Source organism: Microtus pennsylvanicus, chromosome 18, assembly GCF_037038515.1.
Source record: "Microtus pennsylvanicus isolate mMicPen1 chromosome 18, mMicPen1.hap1, whole genome shotgun sequence".
NCBI classification, from domain to species: Eukaryota; Metazoa; Chordata; class Mammalia; order Rodentia; family Cricetidae; genus Microtus; species Microtus pennsylvanicus.
This window is the reverse complement of record NC_134596.1, coordinates 11,099,248-11,121,151: the sequence shown is the minus strand read 5'-3', so window position 1 is coordinate 11,121,151 and position 21,904 is coordinate 11,099,248. Positions and strand designations below refer to the sequence as shown.

Here is a 21,904-nt window from a genome sequence, read left to right as displayed (position 1 = left end):
CTCCCGTCCACCCCGAAGCGCACCGGCTGGGTCGAAGGGAGCAGCGCCTCCGAGCACCAAGCCTCTCAAGATGGCGACAGCGCCTGGCCTGACTACCCCGGTCCCCGCGCCGCCGGCCCAGGCGCAGGAGAGCGAGCGGCGACAGGGGCGGGGCCGAGCGCTCCCTGCCTCCCACGCACGCGCGCCCGCCCGCCTCTCCTCTCCTCTGCTCTCTTCTTGGAGCCCTCGCCCCGCCGGGCGGCGCGCGCAGCCTGCCGGGATATTCGTCCCGCCCACCCGGTCCTCCCGTCCCGCGCCGCCTTTCGCGAGATCCGCGACTCTCTGCCCCTCACACCTCCCCTCAAGATGGTGGCGCTCCTCTCCGGGTGACTCTCTCTCCGCGACGGCCGGGCCTTTCGTCTCCGCCAGCCCCTCCTGCGCCCTCCCTCCCGCCCGCCCGCCCGCTCGCTCGCTCGCTCGCTCATTCGCGCACTCGGCCGCCTCCACGCCTCGCCTCTTGTCTACCTGGCGCGGACGGTGGCGCCTCCTTCCGCTTCTCCGCGGCGTTGCTCGACTCGCTCGCACCCCGCCGTGGCCAGACCGCGGCAGCTGCCGAGCGTCGGCAGCGGCGACGACGACGACTCCGACGTTGCCCAAAGCGCCGGTTTCCTGAGGAGAAGCGCGGGTCCCGCATGAGCCCCGGCGGTGGCGCCAGCGAAAGGGAACGAGGCGGTGGCGGGCGGCGGCGGCGGACCAGGGCGACCGGGACCAACGAGGCGGTCACAGCCCAGGCGCGGGGGCGAGGACAGGTCAGTGCTGCCGCGGTCGCGGCCTGCCCCTGCCCGGCGCGCTTCCCTCCCGCCGGTGCCCTGGTACTTCTCCGGGCCGCGCGGGAGGGCGGACGGGCAGGGTCGGCGCCCGGGCTCTCACCCGCCTCGGGGATCGGGGAGCGAGGGCCGGGGGCGCGTGGTCTGGAGGGGCCGGTGCCAGGAGTAGGCCCTGGTGGCTGTGGCTGCTGCAGCCTTAACTGTCAGTGCTGGCTGAGCGCAGCAGGGAGGGTTTTGTCGTCCGCGGGTACCCGAGTGGGCCCCGGGGTGGGGCGGACGTGCAGGGGCCTGGAGCTCGAAGCCTCCTCGGAGAGCCGAGCGGCGGCTTCGGGCAGCGGAGGGGCAGGCCTTTTCCTCCAAAGGGGCGCTCGGGGTGGGAAGACATCTTTAGACGTGTAGCTTGCTCAGTGGGCTGGGGGATTGGGGGTGGGTTGGGAAGGGCAGACGGAGGAAGCAGCACATCCAGACATCGAGGATCGCGCTCTCGGCTTCTCCGTGTGCTGCCGCCGCCGCCGCCGCCGCCGCCGCTTCCGAGAGGATCCAGTAGTTGAACGTGAGTTACTGGATTCCTCAGAAACTGCTCTGTTAGATGGAAATGCAAACCTGTAAGCAGTTGGCCTCCTCCTCCTCTCCCCCTCCCCCTTTTCAGTTGAGAAAAATGAAAGGGACGTTTCCCCCCCTTTTCGATGAGGAGGCTTTTTGTTGGAAGGGTCAGAATTGAGTGTGCCAAGTGCTTGAGCCCTAAGAATAGAGAATATAATATTAATACCACTTTTCAGACTTAGAATAATCCTCGAAAGGCAATTTTATGTATTTTTTTTTAATGACTTAGGAGCATGCCAAAGTAGAACAGTACAAATTTCTTTGGGATTGTATTAACTAGCTAGTGTGCTGTTGCAATTGTAAACTAAATAGTAAATGTGATGTATGATCCACGATGATCTTCAATGCCGAAGGACTGTGGGTATAACCCATGCTTTTGGGAGAAGCAGCAGATTATGTCAGGATATTTTGGAGAGGAAAGTGCGTTTGAAATGACCTAAAGTTTAAGAAATACGGCTCCTAAAAAGCGACATACCAAAGACGTGTCGCTACCAAGTAAATTTTGTGGAATAAATGGGCAGAGTGACAGGAGAAGTGTTTTCCTCCCACCTCAGATTAGTGACTGCTCTTAAGATACCTGTGGCAAATCAAGTAAATTTAGAATTTAGGAGAGAGAATAAGAAAAAAAATTGTTTTGGTATGAAAAAAGAAAAATTTTGCTTGTATGATAGTCTCCATTTAAAACAAATCTGCTTAATGCATTTCCAAGGAAATGAATAACCACATCTATATTGCTGCTAAACTTGAAGTAAAGATGACTGTAAATCCTTAAATACTTAGCATTACAGAAAAAAAACATTCATCAAAGTTTATAACAAAAATGAGAGCTTCAACAAATAATATGACATCTATATTTCTTTAATAAGAAAAAGATACCGTACATAATAAAAAGAGATGACTTGTAGCTTTGGTTTCAAAATCAGAATGTGAGCTATGAAGACGTGTCAATATTTAACTTGCATTGCTGTGTGGAGTAGTATACACAGACTCCTTTGGACATTGCCCCCACACCAGAGGAGTTTAAATTTATGGAGTTAGAGAATCCCTTTTGCATGCAGATTTAGTAGGTGACTTTTGTTTTTATCCCTGAAATCACTCCCCCCCCACACCTTTTAAAAAATTTTTATTATTATTGTTTTTTTTGGGGGGGGAGCAAGGTTTTATGGTGTAGCTCTGGATGACCTGGAACTCTCCTCCTCATTCTGTCTCCAGGGTGCGGGGATTAAAAGATGTACGCAACAGGACTGGCTCCCGTTCTGTTTCATGGCTTTCCATGTCATTTCTGCCGAGACTCATACTCATTCCACCTGCTTAGTTCTTTTAACAGCATTCATTGGCTTTCTCTAGTGTCTCTGTCGTGTTACATTAAAGACAATTGTGTTTTTTAAACATGTGTGTCAATCTCTATCTTCTGTCAAATAATTGCTGTAATAATTGTTTCTCTCAATTTTTATCAATATTGTTCTCTAAATTGGCCATAGCTAATTTTTTCTGCTCAAGAGCTGAAAATGATTTTTGTAAATGTCCTTTAAAAAACTTAAATGTTTACTGGTATATTTTTATCATTTATTCTATTTAGGTTTATATTGTTGTTAATGAGCATCACTGGTAAATGGATATATATTTATATTAAGTGTGTAAACAGCTATTAAAAACATCAGTGCTCTGATGTTAGAAAGCTGGGATGAGTTTTCAGAAGTGATTTTTTTTTTTTTCCTCTGAGACAGGGTTTCTCTGTAGCTTTGGAGCCTGTCCTGGAATTAGCTAGCTCTTGTAAACCAGGTGGGTCTCGATGTTTTAAGTACTTTCAAGTGCAAAAAGTCTAAGACAAAGGGTCATATAAAAATAGTCTTTAAAGAATCTTTTTCTCTTCATAAGCATTTAGGATAATAGAGCTTTGGATGGTTTTGACAGTTTTTTTCCTCACTAATAAATATAAAGACAATGTTAAGCCAGGCATGGTGTCTGACGTCTGTAAACCCAACAATTGAGAGGCTGAGGCAGGACTGTGGGTGGCAAGGTCAATTGTGGCTAGCTTGGGCTAGAGGTGAGAGCATATCTCAAAAAAAAGTGATTAGAGATGTAATAAAATATGGAATGGAAAAAGCTTTGCGTTTTTTTTTTCTTTCTTTTCTTTCTTTCAAGACAGGATTTCTTTGTGTAGCCCTGGTTGTCCTGGAACTAGGTCTGTTGACTAGACTGGTTTTGAACTCACAGAGATCCCTTTCCTCTGCCTCTGGGATAAAAGCTCTGTGCCACCATCACCCAGCCTCCAAATAGCTTTGTAATTAGAGCTTGATTTCTTTTTTGCTGAGCCATCGTTTTGTCTATAATCAGATGGTGAAGGTGTCCCAGATGTCAGGATTAAAGACTGTACAGGGCCTACTAGTTAGGCTTTCAATTTTTCCTTAGAAGACTTCATAGCCAGTTTTTCTGAATGATCTTTAAGTACATTGTGTACAGTAGTCTATAGTCCATTATTCTACTACTTGGTTTCTTTCTCATTGTGAGCTCAGTGCAAGGATTTCTATTGTTTAATCAGAGAGTATCTTTCCAGATCCTTAAGCCTGTTCAGCCTGCTATATTGTCAAACACTGGGTAGTTTACATAAAGAAAAAGACACCTCCCCCCCACACCTTAAATAGAAATGTATCTCGTAGTTATGGACACTGAGAAAGACTAAGATCAAAGCTGATTTTCATTGAAGACTCGAGTACTGTTAGTTGGACTTGTTGAGCTGGACTAGGGGTTGAATTTAGGGCCTCTCCTTGTACACAGGTCTGTTAGACTGGCCTTAGACTCACTCTAGCCCAGGAAGACCTTGAGCTTCCACAGTATCTAGATTGCAGACTTAATACCATCATGTTTGGGTTGGATTGTGTCTCTGTTTTTCTGTCTTTCTCTATTGTTTTTTCTTTGAGATTTTATGAGAGTTTTGCCTGCTTTTGTGACTGCAGCATAATTGTGTGGTGCCTGTGGAGGGCAGAAGAGAGTGTTGGGTCTGCCGTGATTGGGATTACTGACAGATGCCATGAGGACTCTGGAAACTGAACCTAGGTTCTCTGGAAGAACAGCAGGCCCTCCTAACTGCTGAGCCTTCTCTTCCATATCCCCTTTCCTCCCCTCCTACCCTTCACTTTTTCTTGTGACAGGGTCTCACTAACCTTTGAAACTAGCTATAGAAGCTAACCTGCCCTCCAGCTCAGAGGACCCCTTCCCTCTGCCTTCCCAGTGCTAAGGACACTGTTCTCATTCATTAAGGCAGATCCTACTAAAGCCTCACCTTATTATATTGTCACCTCAGCTTTTAGGCTTCTAGAGAAGTTTTAGGGGGATGTAAACATCAAGATCATATTGTGGAAGATGTTTGAAGTAGTTATCAGTATATTTACAAATGGTCAGCTAACATTTCTGAATATCCTTTGAATACTATGAACTGGCCTGGGTTGTACGGGTTAAGAAAACAAGAACATGTCTCAACAATTGGAAACTGATAGTTTAGTCATTTATTGTACATAACACCATTTTTTAAAAATGTAGTATCTTGTCATGTTATGGGGCTTACTTCTCTCTGTCCTTTCAGCCTTAGGGCAGTTCTGTAGACTGAGCATCCCTTCCCCCCTCAGCTGTAATTGTAAAGACTTATATTTGTACTTTTTTGGGGGGTGGGGTGGGGATACAATCCAAGAACCTGTGTTCATGTCTTAGATCCAGCTCATCATTCAGTAGCTGATTTCTAGCATACATAAATGTATGGTGTATAGAAAATAAATAGATTGACTCTGGCCTTGACCTGTTAGTGTTGGCTTTTTGGACAGTGCTTTCCATTTAGTTCCTGACACAGGAGTCACAAATGTTACAGACCTGAATAGTCCTCCACCTGAGAGCAGCTACTCTTTTCACTTTTGTTTTTAACACGAGGAAATCAAAGAGCTAAGGTTTAAAATGGTTTTTTTAAATTCTCTAGGGCCAGAATCAGTTTTGAGTCTCTGGCTTCCAAGTCAGGATTCTACATTTTTGGCGTTCTGTCCTATGTGTTCAAAAGAATAGTTACAATTACTTTGTAATTGCCCACACACTTTTATGGAGGTGTGTATTTTCCATACTATTGATAAAAGGTAACCTTTAGAAGATGCCACAGCCAGGGCTTTTATTCTTTCTAATAAAGATGTGAAATAAAATTGTATTAAATAGAAGTTTTTTTCCCCAAACATGAGGTGTTTGAAATACTGAAGTTGCTTTATTCCTTCTTTTAACAAAGTGACTTATTGATAAATACGCATCAAATTTCTTTTCATGTTTTCATTTAATTTCAAAATACTAGTTACAGTTCCCTGATTACAGTTGTCTGTAACAAGTAAACTAACGATAGCAATTTGGAAATATTATTAGTATTAGTACTATCTACAAATGAAATAAAGTTAGTGTTTGTTTTTTTTTGCACTGCTTTTGATAGAGGTTCAAGTATATGTTATGTATCTCTAGTATCTCTAGGTCTTAGTCCCAAAACCACTCAAGAATAACAAATGCTTCTGAGTTTCAGTGGTTTAGGAGGTAAACACAACCTGCGACTATTGAAATAAAGGAAAGAATGCACTATTTCTGCTGCCAGAAGGTCTTTTACTCTCCTCGCTCTGCCTTTTCATCCAGAATGAGCTAAAAATGAGCAGGCCTTTTATCTTTCTAAGGCCCTTTTAATATGCCACATGAAAGCCTTACTGCTTTCTAGTTACAGAGGCTTATGTTGCTCATATGCAGTACTTCCTGAAAGTTGATTGGTACTGTATAAAATAACTTGCCCAGAAAATTTGTTGTTGAAAGGGTCATGGAACATTGATTCTCTGTTAACATTCTACATGCTAAACCTTTTAAAGAAGTAGTTTTTGAAGAATTAGTTTTATGACCAAGTTTTATTAATGATAGTAACATACTAGATAGGCTTATTCTTGAAGATCAGTTGTGGCAAATACGAGTAGGAGCGGCCATTAAGAAACTTCATCTGGTTTGTGGAAGGGAATCCTATGTAAGTCTTACTTACATAAAATCACAAAAGTAGTGTATAGATCTGGAAGATTTGTTCCATGAGCAGGATAGAGTCTTCCTTACCCATCTGTTTTCTGTCCTGTGCGAAATTTGGTGCTGTTACTCTTGCATCTCAGTGCATTTCAGAAGCTGAGGTCTTCTGTATCTGCCAGCATCAGTTGAGTGAGCAGTGTAGCACAGATCTCATTAAGTTGATAGAAATCAAACATTCAAAAACAAAATATTTTGAATTTGTTTTTGCATTGCTAGGGATGGAGGTCTGGGCCCTGCAACATGCCAGGCAGGATATCTACCTTTGAGCTACATCCCTAGGTTGAAAAACATATTTTAACTTCTTTGTATTATGAAGATTTGTAGATCTTTTGTAATTGGTTATGTTTTGTGTGGGTTGGTGGTAGTAGCAGTAGTGGTTGTTTGGAAAGAATCAAGCTACATAGCCAAAACTAGACCGTACCTGACTGTAACCCAGGCTGTACTTGAAATTTTGCTCATATGTCTATACCTCCTGAGTGCTGGAACACTTTATTTATTGTTGATTTTTTTTTTTAAAAGACAGTGTCTTGTGTAGCCCAGGCTGATCTCAGATTCCTTGTAGTCGAAGATGACCTGAGCTACTTACGCTTCTGATCTCCCTGCTCCAGTGCTGGGTCTATGGCTATGAACCACTGTTTCTGACCTGTGCCCAGGTGCATGTGTGTTCAATTCAAACGTTCTTTTGGGCATTAAAGCAAGGAGTTTTACACACAAATTACATAGCTATAGCCTGAATGAACTTGCTGTCAGTGTTGTACTTTTATGGACGGTCTTTTCATGTAACAACTTCTGTCTGTATAAAAGAGATGGCTTGTCCGATTCATACTTCTAATGGACTTCCTCTCAAATGTGAGAAAGTGGTTCATGAGTTGTCTTTGTGAATTGCAGCCATTGCCATAACTCGTTTAGTTTTATTGGCTGTGATATAAAATAAATTCTCATGCCTCCAATTAAATATAGAAGATGTAGACAATATAGAGGATAATATAACAAATCAGCCACATATGTATCATTCAATATGAACAAACTTTATATTTTCTTGTTTCCTTGCACGCTATTGTCCTTCCTGAAACTCATTCTTTGTATTTTTTAGTTGATACCTTTAGTAACGCTGTAAGAATTTCGTAAGAATTTCTTCTCATTTTAGTTTCAACACTCCATCTAGGACCTAATGGGAAGCATAATGCTGTTCTTTGGAAATGCATAGTGCTTTCTGCATAGTCTGTCATAAAGGGAAGTATTTCAATCCCCAGTTTATTAGTATTATTTTCCTTAAGATTTCTACTTATTGTGTCCCTCAGTGTGGTTATGTTGCATATTTGCTAACCATACAACATGCCAAAAATAGGGACATTTAATATTTGTCTTTGTTAAATATTTTTGTTTTTATGACTTTAAAATGGTGCTTTTGAAGTATCTGATGTATGTTATGTGTATGAATTGATAAATCTTATTTCAGATAAAAACTAATTAGATGCATTATTTTTCTTTCCTTGCTTTTGAAGTGAGCGGACAATGTATCCTGTGTTGCTGATGGAAAGTTCACTAAGAAAATACAAATCCTGAGTTTCTAATAATTGCTGTTTCTCCACTTGTAAATGCTGCTCCATTCTCATTCTCTGTTACTGTTTCTCACTGATTTAGTAACATATACAGGTTTTTACATTAGAGATGGAAATAGGAACTTAAAGGAGGAATATACTTCCCCCCCCCATAGATTGGACTATATAATTTTGAAATAAGAACCCATACACATAATAGAAGAACTGAGATAATTTTAGTCTCTTATACCCAGAGAATTCGGTATCTGTTCTTCAGATTGTGTATAATTACTGCCTGGTACATTATATTTCGTGTTACTTCAGAATGAGCTTTTTTGGTCTGATTTAACTATATGGATCGTCTTCCTACTCCATTCAGAAAGTGTTTGTTACTCCATATTTTTGAGCTAAATGAAACATAGGGAAGAGGTGAACTTAAAAATATGTATTTTTACAGTGGAATATGTAGGCGGTTTGCCAGTTGAAAGTAAATCTACTCCTATATTGAAGAGTCTGTGAGAACAGTAAATGTTTTCTGTGTACTCATTTTGCATTCACTGTTTTTCTTCTTCCTTTCTCAGTCTTTCCCCCTTCATCTCCTTTTCCTCTCTCCACCCTCTGATCTGCCTCTTCCTTGGCCTCCCCATCAGACTCTTCCTTTTCATTTGCAGATGTAGGCGTTTGTAAATACTGCAGCGAATGAACTGCTGTCTAGTTTGTGCAAGTCTGGTTTAGGATATTTGCTACAGGCTTGGGAAACATGTATGTGTGATAATAAATAGTATATGTGTTTTCCATATTTCTAGGTCATACCAAATTTTGAGAAATTGAGATGTCATTTTTTAGTGGTCAAGATGTAGTAGTTCTATTATTTAGACACTTACTCTGTGCTTAAAATTACTATGTCATAATAATAGCATTCATGTGTTTATGTACTTATTTATTTATTGGTTCTGGGCATTAAACCTAGGGCAAGTTTCTGTTATTATTGCTATTAATGTAATTATGTTACGTATGATGTGTGTTTGGCCATGAGAGAACCATATTATGTGTGTGAATGTCAGAGGATAATTCGGTAGAGTAAGTGCTCTCTGTCATTTTGTAACTTTGGTCCCAGAGATCTAACCCAGCTGTTTATGGCAAGCATTTTGCGTACAGTCATCTTACCAGCTCTACAGCCTTATCTTATTAGGATATTTTTCACAGAGCAGGAAGAATGGGTCACCTAATTCTGCAAGGTCCCATTGCTTTGATTTTAGCTTGGATATTGTATATTCTTGATTTCACCTTTTCTTTAAAACTTGTTATTAAAATACTTAAAGCATTTAGTAAATAATACAGCAAAAGTCTAATTACCACCCAGGAATCAAATAATGCCAGTTTTGGTATTTTTAAAATTTAATTCCTTCCTCCACGTTCTAGTACCTTCTCTCTTACTCATGTAACAGGTATCTTGAAGTTCTTGATCATTTCCTGTTTTGTGCTTAAATATGATCCTTGCTCATAAGTGATATGTCACGCTTAAGTTTTTATAGCTGTATTTTGTGTATATGTGTCATCAGTTTAAGTGTTTTAACTCTTATGTTTTTGATATGTATGTAGACGCATTCAGGTCTGTTAATAGTTTGTTTTACTGCTCTGTGGACTATATGAATATCTAAATAGTATTGTTTCCCACTGCAAATGAATATTTTGTATTATTTCCTGTATTGCTCTTAGGAATAATGCTACAGAGGTGTCTCTATACTTACTTTGTACAGGTTTTTCTTTAGGGTAAATTAAAGAAATGATGTTTCTAGAAAATAGGCTATGTCTTTAACTTGAATGTATATGGCCAAATTCTTATGTAAATTGAATTTGCCAATAGATAGTTCATCAGCAGTGTATGAACATTTTTGTTCTAGCATCTTTTTGCCATACTTGGAATTGATTTTAAATAAAGATATCAAATGGCATCATATTTTGTGTTTGCTTTTGAGTCCATTCAAGGAATGCTTTCAGAATAAGAATAAAATAAAATGTTAAATCCACTGTAGCATTATCTCTTGCTATACAATCTCAGTCTCAGTATCTAATTGGAAAGTCAGGATTCCTTGCAATTTTACAAAGGGAAATTGCCTGACATATTTTCTGTTATTAGTGAGGGTTTTTGCTATGGATTATTTATTTTGGTCCATCTGAAGAAAGGTAGGATTCTTTTTTTGAAAAAATAATAATATGAAAAGCTACTGGTTCTAACATTCTCCAATTTTTTAAAAATGTCTCTTATATCATGCTTTACTTTACATTTCATTTGCTTTAGTTTTTTTTATCACTGATTTTTCTTTGTAATAACTTGATAAACAGTTTTGAAAATTGGGAATCCAAGGGTCCCTACTTAATTTTGGAATTGTCTTAGCTCTTCTTTGACCTTTATTCTTCACAGTACTGTAAAGCCAGTTTATCAGCTTCCTTTGGGGACTGATACCATATCCTTTTGTGTGTGGTATCTTTGTTTTTTGACAATAGCATTTTTAAGGTTTATTTGTGCTGTGGCATATAATAGTAAATCATTCTTTTTTAAATGTTTGATTGTCTGTTCAGTCATTGGCTGATAGGTATTTGTGTTGCTTCCAATTTTGGTTGTTAGTGTTTTTTGTGAATATATATTTACAGCTTTTGTTGTGAACATGCATCATTCTCTTCAGTATATATGTAGGTGTGAATCAGCTAGGTCATAGGTTAAGTATTTAAAATTAGAGGGACTTTTAAATGCTTCTCAAAGTGGCTGTATTTTTTTAAAAATAATTTTATTAGTAATGTGTGTGAAGGTTCTGATTTCTCTATTGTTGCTGTTATTGTCTTTACATGCAGTCTTTTAAATTATTGTTTATTTGGGGTTCTCTAAAGGTTTAGAAATACTAGTTTTTGTTGTTGTTTGTTTTGTTTTCAATGAATAGGGGATGGAAATGGCAGAGCAAGGGAAACATTTCTAGAGAAATGTCCTGAGAAGCAAAATTATTGAGATCAGAAATAGGGACTTCTAATATATGATAGAGTGCAATAACCAAAGGAGGTTGATACCTCAGGATGTCATCATTTATGGGCAATATTTGGATGACTGGGTGTGGCCATGACAAGGACCTCAGTTAATATGAGAAAAAAATTGAAATTTATGTTATTGGTATTAAGAAGGCATAGGATTTTTTTTTTAATATGAGAGATAAGCAAGTTCTAACTTGGGGGAAGATAATTCTGTCAATGTGTAAGAAAGAAGCTAGTGAAAAAACAAAGCTTTATGTCTCAACAATCTTGGTAACCATGTGGGGAAGAGAAGCAATAGATTCTTGAAAGATAAAATATTAAGAAATATTTTTAAAGTTAAAATTTCTAGGCCTGAATGTGAATTAGGATGTTTTATAAAGGAATGGACATGATGATCTTTAGACTCAGATTTATGTGTGAATCTTAGCTTCATACTTATGTGTTACCTAAAGAAAGTCACCCAAGTTTTGTTTTCGATGAGTTATTTAATTCTGCAAACACTTAAAGGATTGTAAGTATAGAAATGAGTGATTGACATACTCTCTTAATGTTATGATAGAGAGAGTAAGCTTTGCTCTGAAAGCAACTAAGAGCCACCACAAAATGCTTAGGGATAGTGTTGGATTGTTGGGTCATTCCAGAGGTAGAATTGGTAGCAGTACGTAAGCAATATATTTGATTTGGAAGGAGAAATTTTACTGTATTATTTGAGTTTTTCTGATGAGTCGTTGAACTGTGAATCCTAACAGTATGTCACAGGATTTACTTAGTATGTGATAAATCTTATCTCTTGTGGAGGTTCTTTTCCACAGGTTAAGTCGGGATTCTATTATAACAGCATCTTTGTGAATCTCCTCCATAGCTTTTCTCTTTGAATTATAATTATAGTTTATTGTGAGGTTTTTAATTTGTCCTCATCTCCCCCACAGTATAAGAGATCATGTATTTTCAGCTACCAGTATACACTCAAAATCTAACTGACATGTTTTGAATGAAGAATTTGAAGACTTGTAGTGGTTAGGTTAAATAGAAATAAGGAAAGATGATGGCACAATATCCACTTTTTAGGACAGTCAGATTGGTGACATGCAGATATATATAGAGTAGAATGGTTTTTGCTTTTTTTCTTTTATTTTGCTCTTGGTATAATTGAGATTATTTTTAGTTTTAAATTACTTTAGATGCTGACATTCAAATGTGTTATAGCTTTGATAATTAGGAGTTGGGGGAGGTTATAATGCCAGAGATAAGGTCTTAAAAATATATATGGTGCTATAGAGAAACCCTGTTTGGAAAAAAAAACTACATATATATATATATATACACATATATAGGTATATATATCAATGTTTTTGAATATATATATATTCATAAAATGAAATCTATGCATTATTTGGAGTGTGTTCAAAATACAAGTTTATGTGTTCTTATTGTCCTGCATCAGAATCACTGCAGGAAAGCCTAAGTTTGTCTGTTTGTCCATTCTTCTGTCCATCATTTCTACCTTCCTTCGTTGCTTTCTTTTTTTATCCCTTTCTTAATTTTTTGGGAGGGGCAGGTTCTCTTAGTTTAGGCTGATCTAGAACTCACTGCACAGACAAATCTGCCTTTGAATTTCTGATCTGACCTCTTCAGTGCTGAGATACAGATGTATTTCACTATTTCCACCTAAAGGTAAATTTTAATAGATTTCCACAAGTAATTTTTTTTTTTTTTGGTAAAGCATGAAGCTCAGCTCTCAAAACTCTCAATGGTTTATTTATATTTTATATATATATATTTTAGTACTTAAAGCAAGGCTGGGCATGGTGGCACACATCTCTAATCCCAGCATTCAGGAGAGAGAATCAGGCAATCTGAATTTAAGGCCAGCCAAGTCTACATAGCAAATTTCTGGCTAGCCAAAGTTATGTAGTGAGACTCTGTCTCAAATCTATCAATCAATTTGTCCGTCCATCCATCCGTCCATCTGTCTACTCTTACCTATAAATAATATGCAGATATATTTATTTTGTTCCTTTAACCTGTTATGTATTGGGAGGGTTTCTTAGTCATTGGGATTTGGTTTTCTCATTATGATGAAACAAATAAGAATACCTGAAAACTGAAAAATACCTCTGATAGGTTATAAGTGAACTCTGAACTAAGAATTTAAAAATTACTGAAGAGCTTACTTTAAGCTTTGTAATAAGTTGGGTATTTTTGTAGTTTTTATTTGTAAAGAGTTATAGACATGGAGGGGTTTACATAAGTAATGCCACAGTGTAATGGGGCCCTGTTATGTGTCAGGAAGGAATCTATATACTTTGAATACATTTACTTTAATTCAACAACTTAATTCTTGAGAGACTGAGAGTTCAAAGGACTTAGCCATAGTTGCATCTCTAGGAGGTAGTAGATAAGCATCAATGTTTTTGTACAGCAGATGTTTTGCATATAGAGTTTATCTGAAAGCAGAATTACTCTAAGTGTGTGGAGGGATTTGAGGTATGTGAGCAGTTTTCATATATTTTCAGCTTATTTGTGAAAAGGCTAAGGAAATGAGGAGCGTTAATCTTTGTATGTGAAAATGAGAAACATGTTTTCCCAGATGAAAATATTCAGATCACAGTCTACTTAGCCACCCTGATACTGATATTGGTAACAGGAATAGGGAAATTTGTCTTTCAGTATATTTTGGATCTTTATAAGTATTATTGAAGATGGATTTGCTTTTATTTTATAATGAATATTAGTGATTTTTATTTCTGAAAGACTATCCAGTTGTTTATGTTAAAAGAATTGAGTGAGGTGTTTTATATTTTAGGTTAAAAATCTGTAAGAGCCTGATTTTAGAATTCACCAGCTCCTCAGAAGTTTGGCGAAATATGGTATGTCTCTGTTTTATTTTTTGAAATTCATATTGCATGAATTATTGTCATGGCTAACATAATGACAAATGCGTTCAATAAATTTGAGCATCTGTCATTTTTAAAGGATCATGCTAGGGTACTGCGTATGCTACCAGGTAGACTGAGAGATATAAGTGGGGTGCTGAAAGGATTTATAAGAGATTACTGTACTATGAGAACATAAGTAATGTGGATAAGAAGATCAAGGAAATAGATTTGCATGTTAGGCTGTGGGTGTAAAGAATCTCTTACTTGCAAGCATATTATATACAAGGCATGCTATGGTCTTAATTCTATCTGTAATGTAACTGAAGTTTAGAGAGGTAATCTAACTTGACCAAGGTTTCCCAGGTAGTAAGTGATCACACAGACTGAGGGATCTCAGATGGCATTGGAACCAGTATTGGGATGAGCTCTCTACTTCATAAAAAAAGAAGAGAGTACTTGACTTAATCTTCAGAGTGTGTGTAGTTCTTTAATCCATTTTATTTTAACTTGTCAATTTTGTGTTTTTAAGTTAGAAGTTAGATTCATTCAGATATCCTCAATCCACTTAGACTATTAGTATCATGAGACCATAAAGGAACTATCTCGTGGACCACATCATTTATTTCAAGAATGTTGTTGCCTCTGTCCATTGCTATCCCAGCGATGCCTATGTTGTTAGGAAACATATAGTAATGATAGGAAAATCTTGGAAATTGAGTTATTTCTTACAGAGATTATAAGTCCTTCTTATTGGAATCCCCTAATGTTGTGAACACTAGCAAAAATATGAGCTCAAACATTAATGTTTGAATAATTGCTTTGAGATTCTCCAATACCTTCCTGTTTTCAGTTGAGTTCTGGGTCATGCTGTTAGCGACCTTGTTTGTATGTGCTGTCAGTTTGTGAATGTTAGTGTGAAGGGGCTTTCCCCTTACTAGGCTTAGACTTCTTATTTCTAGTTATTCACATTTGTTCTGTGTGGTTAAGTCAGTGGACGATGCTTGAGGGAAAAACTAACTGGATAAAATGATATACCAGTACTGGTATATTATATTGCTAGTATAAGGCATTTTGGCAGACTTACAGCATGATTAAAGAGTACAGTGAAATTTGAGTTAAAAAGTTTTACTTAAAACTTTGTATTAGAGTTAAGGTACTTGGAGAATAAGGGTATGCATTTGTATTTTGCTGTGTAATTTTTATAGAATTGAGTCTATTAGGATTGAGCATGGACACTTTCTTATACAGCCAAGGGTTTTAAAGTTAATTTTAGATGAATCTACTATAAACTACAGAATATGTATATGTGCAACTATTTCATCAAGAATTTGCCTCTGGCAGATGGTCTCTCTATCAGTTTAAGATTCCTGTTATTAAATCAGTCTCATTTTAACTATTGCCACAGTCCATATTCGAATTCTTTGCTTATTTGTAAGTATTGAAATCTCAAAACTCTGTAAAGCAAAGCTAAGCCATAGCAAAATTTTAATAATTGGTAGAAAGGTAGTCAATCTTGATTTTAGTCTTATTTCAACATTATTTGTGAAACCTTGGACAAGTTGGGTAGTCACTCCGAGGCTGGTTATTGTTATTCTTAAGTGTCTGCTTTGATCTCGCAGATCTAAAGTCAGTGGAACTTAGGGGTACTGTTGATCACTGTACTTTGTAAGCCATATAAACATTGAAAAGCAAGGATTATTATCTCTCTCAGAAATGCCTGGTACCAGATGTGTTTCAGATTTAAGAATTTTTCAGATGTTTCTATAGACTTCACTGATTAAGCATATCTAATCTGAAAATGCAGAATCTGAAATACCCCTAAATCCAAACCTTTTTGAGTTGCTGACAAGATGATTTAAAATTTTCTGGGTTTTGGGTTGAGAACGTACCTCATTTTCTCAAGTGAAGAGATCATTTAAGAAAACAATATACTGGAAAATAGTCCATAAAGGTTTTCCTATGATAATTATTCTAATAAATTTTATGTTGACAACTGATTTTAAGCTTTGAAGATTATGATTTGAACAGTGAACTGGGTTTATGCTAGTGTTCTAACTAAAGGTCTGTTTAATTTGTTAGAATTATTAAGCCTCCGTTCAGATCACGTTAGCAACTAGACTGGTGTGACAACCTGTTTTTAATCAGTGACTCAGAGCTGTTACCACCCTGATGTCCCCGAATGGCCACAGCTTGTAAAAGGTAACTTTGAATGTTATTCTACAGTCTTTACAGGCTGTCATTGTAAAGTGAATATGTGCTGTATAAATGAAGGCAATGCATAGGAGGCAGGGATATTGCTAAGATAGAGGACCTAAGAGTAGAGCTATTTCTCCATTTAAGATCCTTTTGAAGATACTTACTAGAGTGAATTTCTTACCTGTCCTTTCATTCATGAAGATAAGTAGTCACCAAAGACCTGTTTTTTATATAGAAAATGTTTCTCAAATGTGTGAAGATTGCACTGTAGGTGTTTTAGGAAATATATGGAAAATGCCTTGATTAGTGTTTGTAAGTGTACCTCTGTTGTGGTAGAAGTTTACATGCCTCTCTAGAAGTGTTGCACCTTTAGTAAAGTTAGTCTGTAGTGGAGTTAAAGGTGCAGCTCTATATCCTTAGAAGGGTGTATTTGCTAGTTCACGCTGCATTGCTGATGTTACTTGGGTGCGTTGTCATCCCTTTCTGTCGTTCAGATTGATACTTTTAAGACTGTCTTCTTCAGTGTTACTAGGTATGTTTCAGTTTACCAATTTCATTTATTTTTATTTATTTTTTTAAAGTTTGGTTCATTTTAAATTTTGGATTTGGTAAACTAGAAGTGTGTACTGTATTCTTATTTGTAATGTGTTGCTAGTAAAGGAACAATAAGTTCCTTAAGAACCAGAGTACAGCTTTGGGACTGTTAGTAGGTACTTGAGAGTTAATTTTAGTTTTAGGGTATATTTTAGTAATTTACTTAGAATACTGTTGAAGTAGTCTGAAAGTAGACATTATTCAGATGTACACAGTTAGTAATAACATCTTTCTGTTGTGTATATTTACTTTTATTTTGATTGAAATAAAACTGCAGTTTGAATGAAAGCAGCCTGTGCTGTGTCTAAATCTAAATCTGAGAATAATTTTAGGATAATAATCTTTGAATCCTTTTTAACTCTATTCTTTCAGTTAGGTTGTCTTAAGTTATTAGTTTGGCTTACTGGTGTTTAATGGCTCACTCTGATATATGTAGACATTAAATAGAGATCTAGTGTGTGTGTGTATGCTTTTTTGGCATTGTGATACTGGTGTTTACATATTTTGTTTAGGGAACAAGTTGAGAAAATAGCTATAGTTGGCTGTTTGAAGATATGTTTGCTCTATAGATTATTTTAGGATCTTGAAAGTTTGCAATAGTTCTATAATGTTCTCCTGAGGCATGTTTTTTCCCTAATGTCTTACATTTTTCCTGTATTTTTTTCCTCCTCATCATTTCCAAACCTTTTAAAAAAATTTCGCTTTCCCCAATTCATTTCAAACATTTTGCTTCCTAGCTGATTAACAAGTTCTAATTTGCCTTTCTCATTTCTAACATGTTTACTTTTTTATTTTATTTTGCAAGTGAGCTTTACCTCACACTGTAATGTCAGATGTTGGAGGGGCACACTAAAAAATGAGTTTGCTAGTCTGTATGGGTAATCATCTTGTTTTAGCTCTTCTAGCCCTTTTGTATAGGATGTAAGTTTCGGGACAATCTTGGGATAGCCAGATGATGTGCTTATTCCCTTGGAGAGAGGGTGGTGAGGTGTTGCATTTGTTATCACATCCAAGTGCCAGTTTCAGTTCCTATGTAATTTCGTGTTAAACAGAAACTATAAATGCACTGCTAAGAAAATCTAAAGTATTTGAGCTTTGGGATTTGTTTTAATCAAACGTGCCTTTTTTTCTCTCTTTCTCTCTGTTTGTGTATTTACTGACTTGGAATCGAAATGAATTGCAGTGTTATTTTGAAGGTCTAGCAAAGAAGTGAATTTTTGACACTAAAAGTAATATAGTAAATTTTAAAATTCTTTTTTAATTTTAAATTTACTTTATGTGTGTAAGTGTTTTGCTTACAGGTATGCACGTGTACCACATGTGTGCCTGGTGCCCACAGAGGCCAGAAGAGGGCATCAGACCTGGGACTGGACTTACAGATGGTTATGAGCAACTGTGTGGGTGCTTGGACTCAAACCTTGATTCTCTGGGAGCAGCCAGTGCTCTTAATCAATGAACTGCCTCTCCAGCCCCTGATTTAAGGTTCTTTGTTAAAATAGCGTCCATAACCATGTGCGAAAAGAAGCCTTTTTATAAACTTTTTTTTGTTTGTTTAAGTTGGAAAGTCTGAAGTCATTAATAAATTCACAAATCCAGTCCAGTTATATTTGTATACCAATTTGAAATTTAACTTAATCTTTTTTTTTTCCTAACCCATTTTGGGAATTTGAAGTGGTAGACAGAAATAGGTACTAAAATCAGTTCACCATAGAACATTGACTCTCATACTGGTAGGTGTTGGCAAGCCTTTAATCCCAGCATTCCTAGGCAGAAGCAGGTAGATCTCTGTGAGTTCAAGGCCAACCTGGTCTACAAAGCAAATTCCAGGACTCCCAGAGCTGCACAGTGATACCCTCCCTCACCTTCCCCCCCAAAAAAAAGAAAGAAAGGGGACATTGCCTATCACATTAATGATTTATAAAAATTAACACAGTAACAAACTTTTTAAAAAGTTAATTGACTTTTGTGATGCAGCGTCTCACTGTTTAGTTTAGGCTGGCCTCAAACTAAGGATGAACCCGACTTAGCCTCTGAGGACAGGAGGTACGGGAAAGTGCTGCTGTGCCCAGCTCTAGAATTGTTCCTTAACCATGTGCCTCCTGCTCCAACCCAATAAAAATGGGATGCTTCTTGATGCTTTAGATGTATGTATTTCCTATAATAGCTAATATATTAAAAATAAAGAAAATAACCAGCAACTCTTAAAGCTGAAACTAGCTTACAATTATCTAGCAAATATAATGCTCCACATACATGCTGATGATATTTAAATGTTTCTTAGGGAAAGCTAATTTCCTTATTGAACCACAGTAATCATGATTAGAATGGTACATAGCATTTAACTATCTTAAAATTTACATACACTATAATATCATAGTTTGAATTGTCTAGAGCAGAAGCTGGCAGATATTTTTTAAGGGACCTGTGAATATTTTAGGTTTTGAGGGAAAACTGGTCAGTATACATAGACAGTGTTTCAGTACATGCAACTATCTCAGTAAAACATACCTACAAAATCAGGTGATCATTCCACATCTTGGCGTGTTTGCCAGGTTACAGTTTGTTAACACTTTATTTAATTTCAAGACTATGAATACCAATTTGCTAATGCAGGCAGCCCATCTTGATAGAAAGTTACTGTTTTGTTTTTCATACTGTTTGACTTTGTAAATTATTATAGTTTATACTGATTTGATATCTGAGTATACTGATTCTAATTTCTTTTTCTCATTTTAAAATACCCTTTCATTAGAGCTTAAATATTGCTTTCAAATTTATCTTCCCTGCTTACATTTTTGTACCTTTTTGGAATTCACTAACCTTTGTCTTTAATTACATTTACAGATCACCAGGAGAATCCCAGTCTGAGGACATTGAAGCTAACCGAATGTAAGTATAACTTGGTTCAGGCTATGTGTGTTTTAAGTTGCCCTACACTGCTTTATTGGAAAATACCTTCTAGGCTTAAAAATCAATAAAATAAATTTAAATAAGAAGAAAAAACTGAAAATTATATTCAGAGATTGGAAAATATCTGTTTCTCCCCTTACCAAATGCTTCCATGATCTGCAAATCATTAGATGTCTGATGGTAAGTAGATAATTGTGTACGTGATTCTGAATTCTTGTGCTTTTTTGCCCTGAGCAGGTATGGGTAAACAGAGAAATGACAACAGATAGGTGTGGCCTTGTTGGTACCTGCTATTGACTAATACATAACTAATGGAAATACGACTGTGTAGATGTGACTTCTGTTTACTCTAAGTCATTAGGTCCTGTGTTTTGGATATAAAGATGCGTGATGAGAATTAGTTCCTACTCTTTGAAAGAGCACAAACAAATATTTTTAATTATTTAAATAGAGCTGTAGTTGGGCTATAGTGAGAATACAGAGGAATACCAAGCTATGCAATAGAAGTCTAGTGGAGATAGTAGGAAAATTAGCATAACCGGGTAAAACCAAGTGTAACTTGAAATGTTACTAAGAATTAAGCAGCTGGAAGTTTGACTGGTTTTTAGGCAGAGTCATGGGCAAGGTTCTGAAGTAGGACACTTTGAGTACAGGGAAAAGTGAGGAACTGAGACTTTTTCAAAATCTGATGGTGAGGAATGAAAACTGGAGAAAGAATCATCATTACAGGGGGATTAGGCAGGAGACTGTTGCAGTGGCAAGTAGGAAGACTGGAGTAGGGGGAAGGTGGCTGGTAGGTTGGCAGAAATGAGTGCCTTAGTAAATAAAGAACAGTTGATGGAGACACTGACTTCTGCATATGCCTCTCCACACGTGTACCTGCACAAATGCACGGTACACATTCTGAAATTAGAGGGAGCTGTATTTAAAAACGTTGTTGAAAAAGTCAAGATTTTCTTTACTGAAAGCAGATTACATCATTTTAAATGCTTATGTACATTGTGATCTTCACGAAAACGACTATGGCATATATATTTTAAATTTATGTGACCATATAACTTGTATGATAACTTTAAAACAATTATAAAATGTGGAAAATTTACTATTTACCGTTTTAAACTATGCAATTCAGTGCTAGTGTGGATTTTTGAGCATTTATCATCAGAATGTTTGTATCTTACATGCTGAAACTTTGTATGTATTAAATAGTGACTCGTTATTCCTAATTCCTACTGACGAGCAACTACGATTCTGCTTTTTGTCTAAATTGTGGTTCTTCTAACTTCCTTAAATAAGTGCAGTCACAACAGCTTTTTTCTTTAATAATGGGCTTATTTTACTAAACACAGCATCCTCAAAGTTCATTTCTTTGTATCATATGCTAGAACTTTTTTTTTTTAGACTGAGTAATTTCACTTGCTTGTATATGCTTTATTTGGCCCATCTATCTGTTCATCTGTTAATGGGGTATTTCTGAGTTAGCAGTTGGGAATAATGCTGCTATAAGCATGGACCTGTTCTTTGAAACCTTGTCCAAAATTCTTTTGGGTCTAAATAGGAAGTATAATTATTATATCATGGTAATTATGTTTAATATCTTGAAACAGTGCCATATTGTTTTAAACGAAGCTATACCATTTTATTTATATTACCTATAATAAAAGCATTATGGTTTTTCTACAACTTGGCTGGTGTATTAAAATTTCTTTGGGGAGTAATAGTCATCCTAAGGGATGTGATTTAATTTATTATAGTTTAGTAACCGAGTAGCTTTTTTTGTTGTTGTTGCTTTTACTCTTAAAAAGCAAACAAGTTTGTATACCTAGATAGCTGCCAGTAATGGCAGAAACTGAAGAAAAAGTGCCTTGCCTTTCTTTTCTTTTCTTTCTTTTTTTTTTTGAGACAGGGTTTTCCTGTGTATCCCTGGCTTTACTCTTTCTAGACCAGGCACTCTTTCTAGACCAGGCTGGCCTCAAGATCAGAGATTGACCTGCCTCTGCCTACCAAGTGCTGGGATTAAAGGCATGTGCCATCACCAACAGCTCCCCATGTGCCTTTTTATGAAAAAAATTTAATGGTGGTTTGTGGAACGCCAATTAGCATAATTGAGTTGGGATTGAGTATACTAAAAACGTAAAAAGTGAAGAAGGTGCTGGGGTAATGAAGCAGACTAAACATTGAAAGTTCCATGCATTGAATGGCTAGCTGAGTTTAGAAACCTCATATAATGCTTGCAGTTTTCAGAGACTTCCCTAGTAGTCTTTAATGAGTAATA

At 37.3% G+C, this 21,904-nt stretch overlaps 1 protein-coding gene across 2 annotated transcripts in view; it reads left to right on the top strand.

Moving 5' to 3' along the window:
- The first annotated feature begins 648 nt into the window (after positions 1-648).
- Positions 649-21,904, top strand: part of Ube3a (ubiquitin protein ligase E3A) — a 68,955-nt gene continuing 47,699 nt past the window's right edge. The window contains exons 1-4 of one of the 2 annotated variants that reach the window (XM_075953165.1): positions 649-788; positions 13,857-13,920; positions 16,009-16,128; positions 19,564-19,608. In XM_075953165.1, the coding sequence (XP_075809280.1) occupies positions 16,109-16,128; positions 19,564-19,608 (65 nt within the window). In that variant the 5' untranslated portion in view covers positions 649-788; positions 13,857-13,920; positions 16,009-16,108. The remainder of the gene's footprint in view (positions 789-13,856; positions 13,921-16,008; positions 16,129-19,563; positions 19,609-21,904) is intronic. The other variant, XM_075953166.1, reaches the window with a different exon arrangement.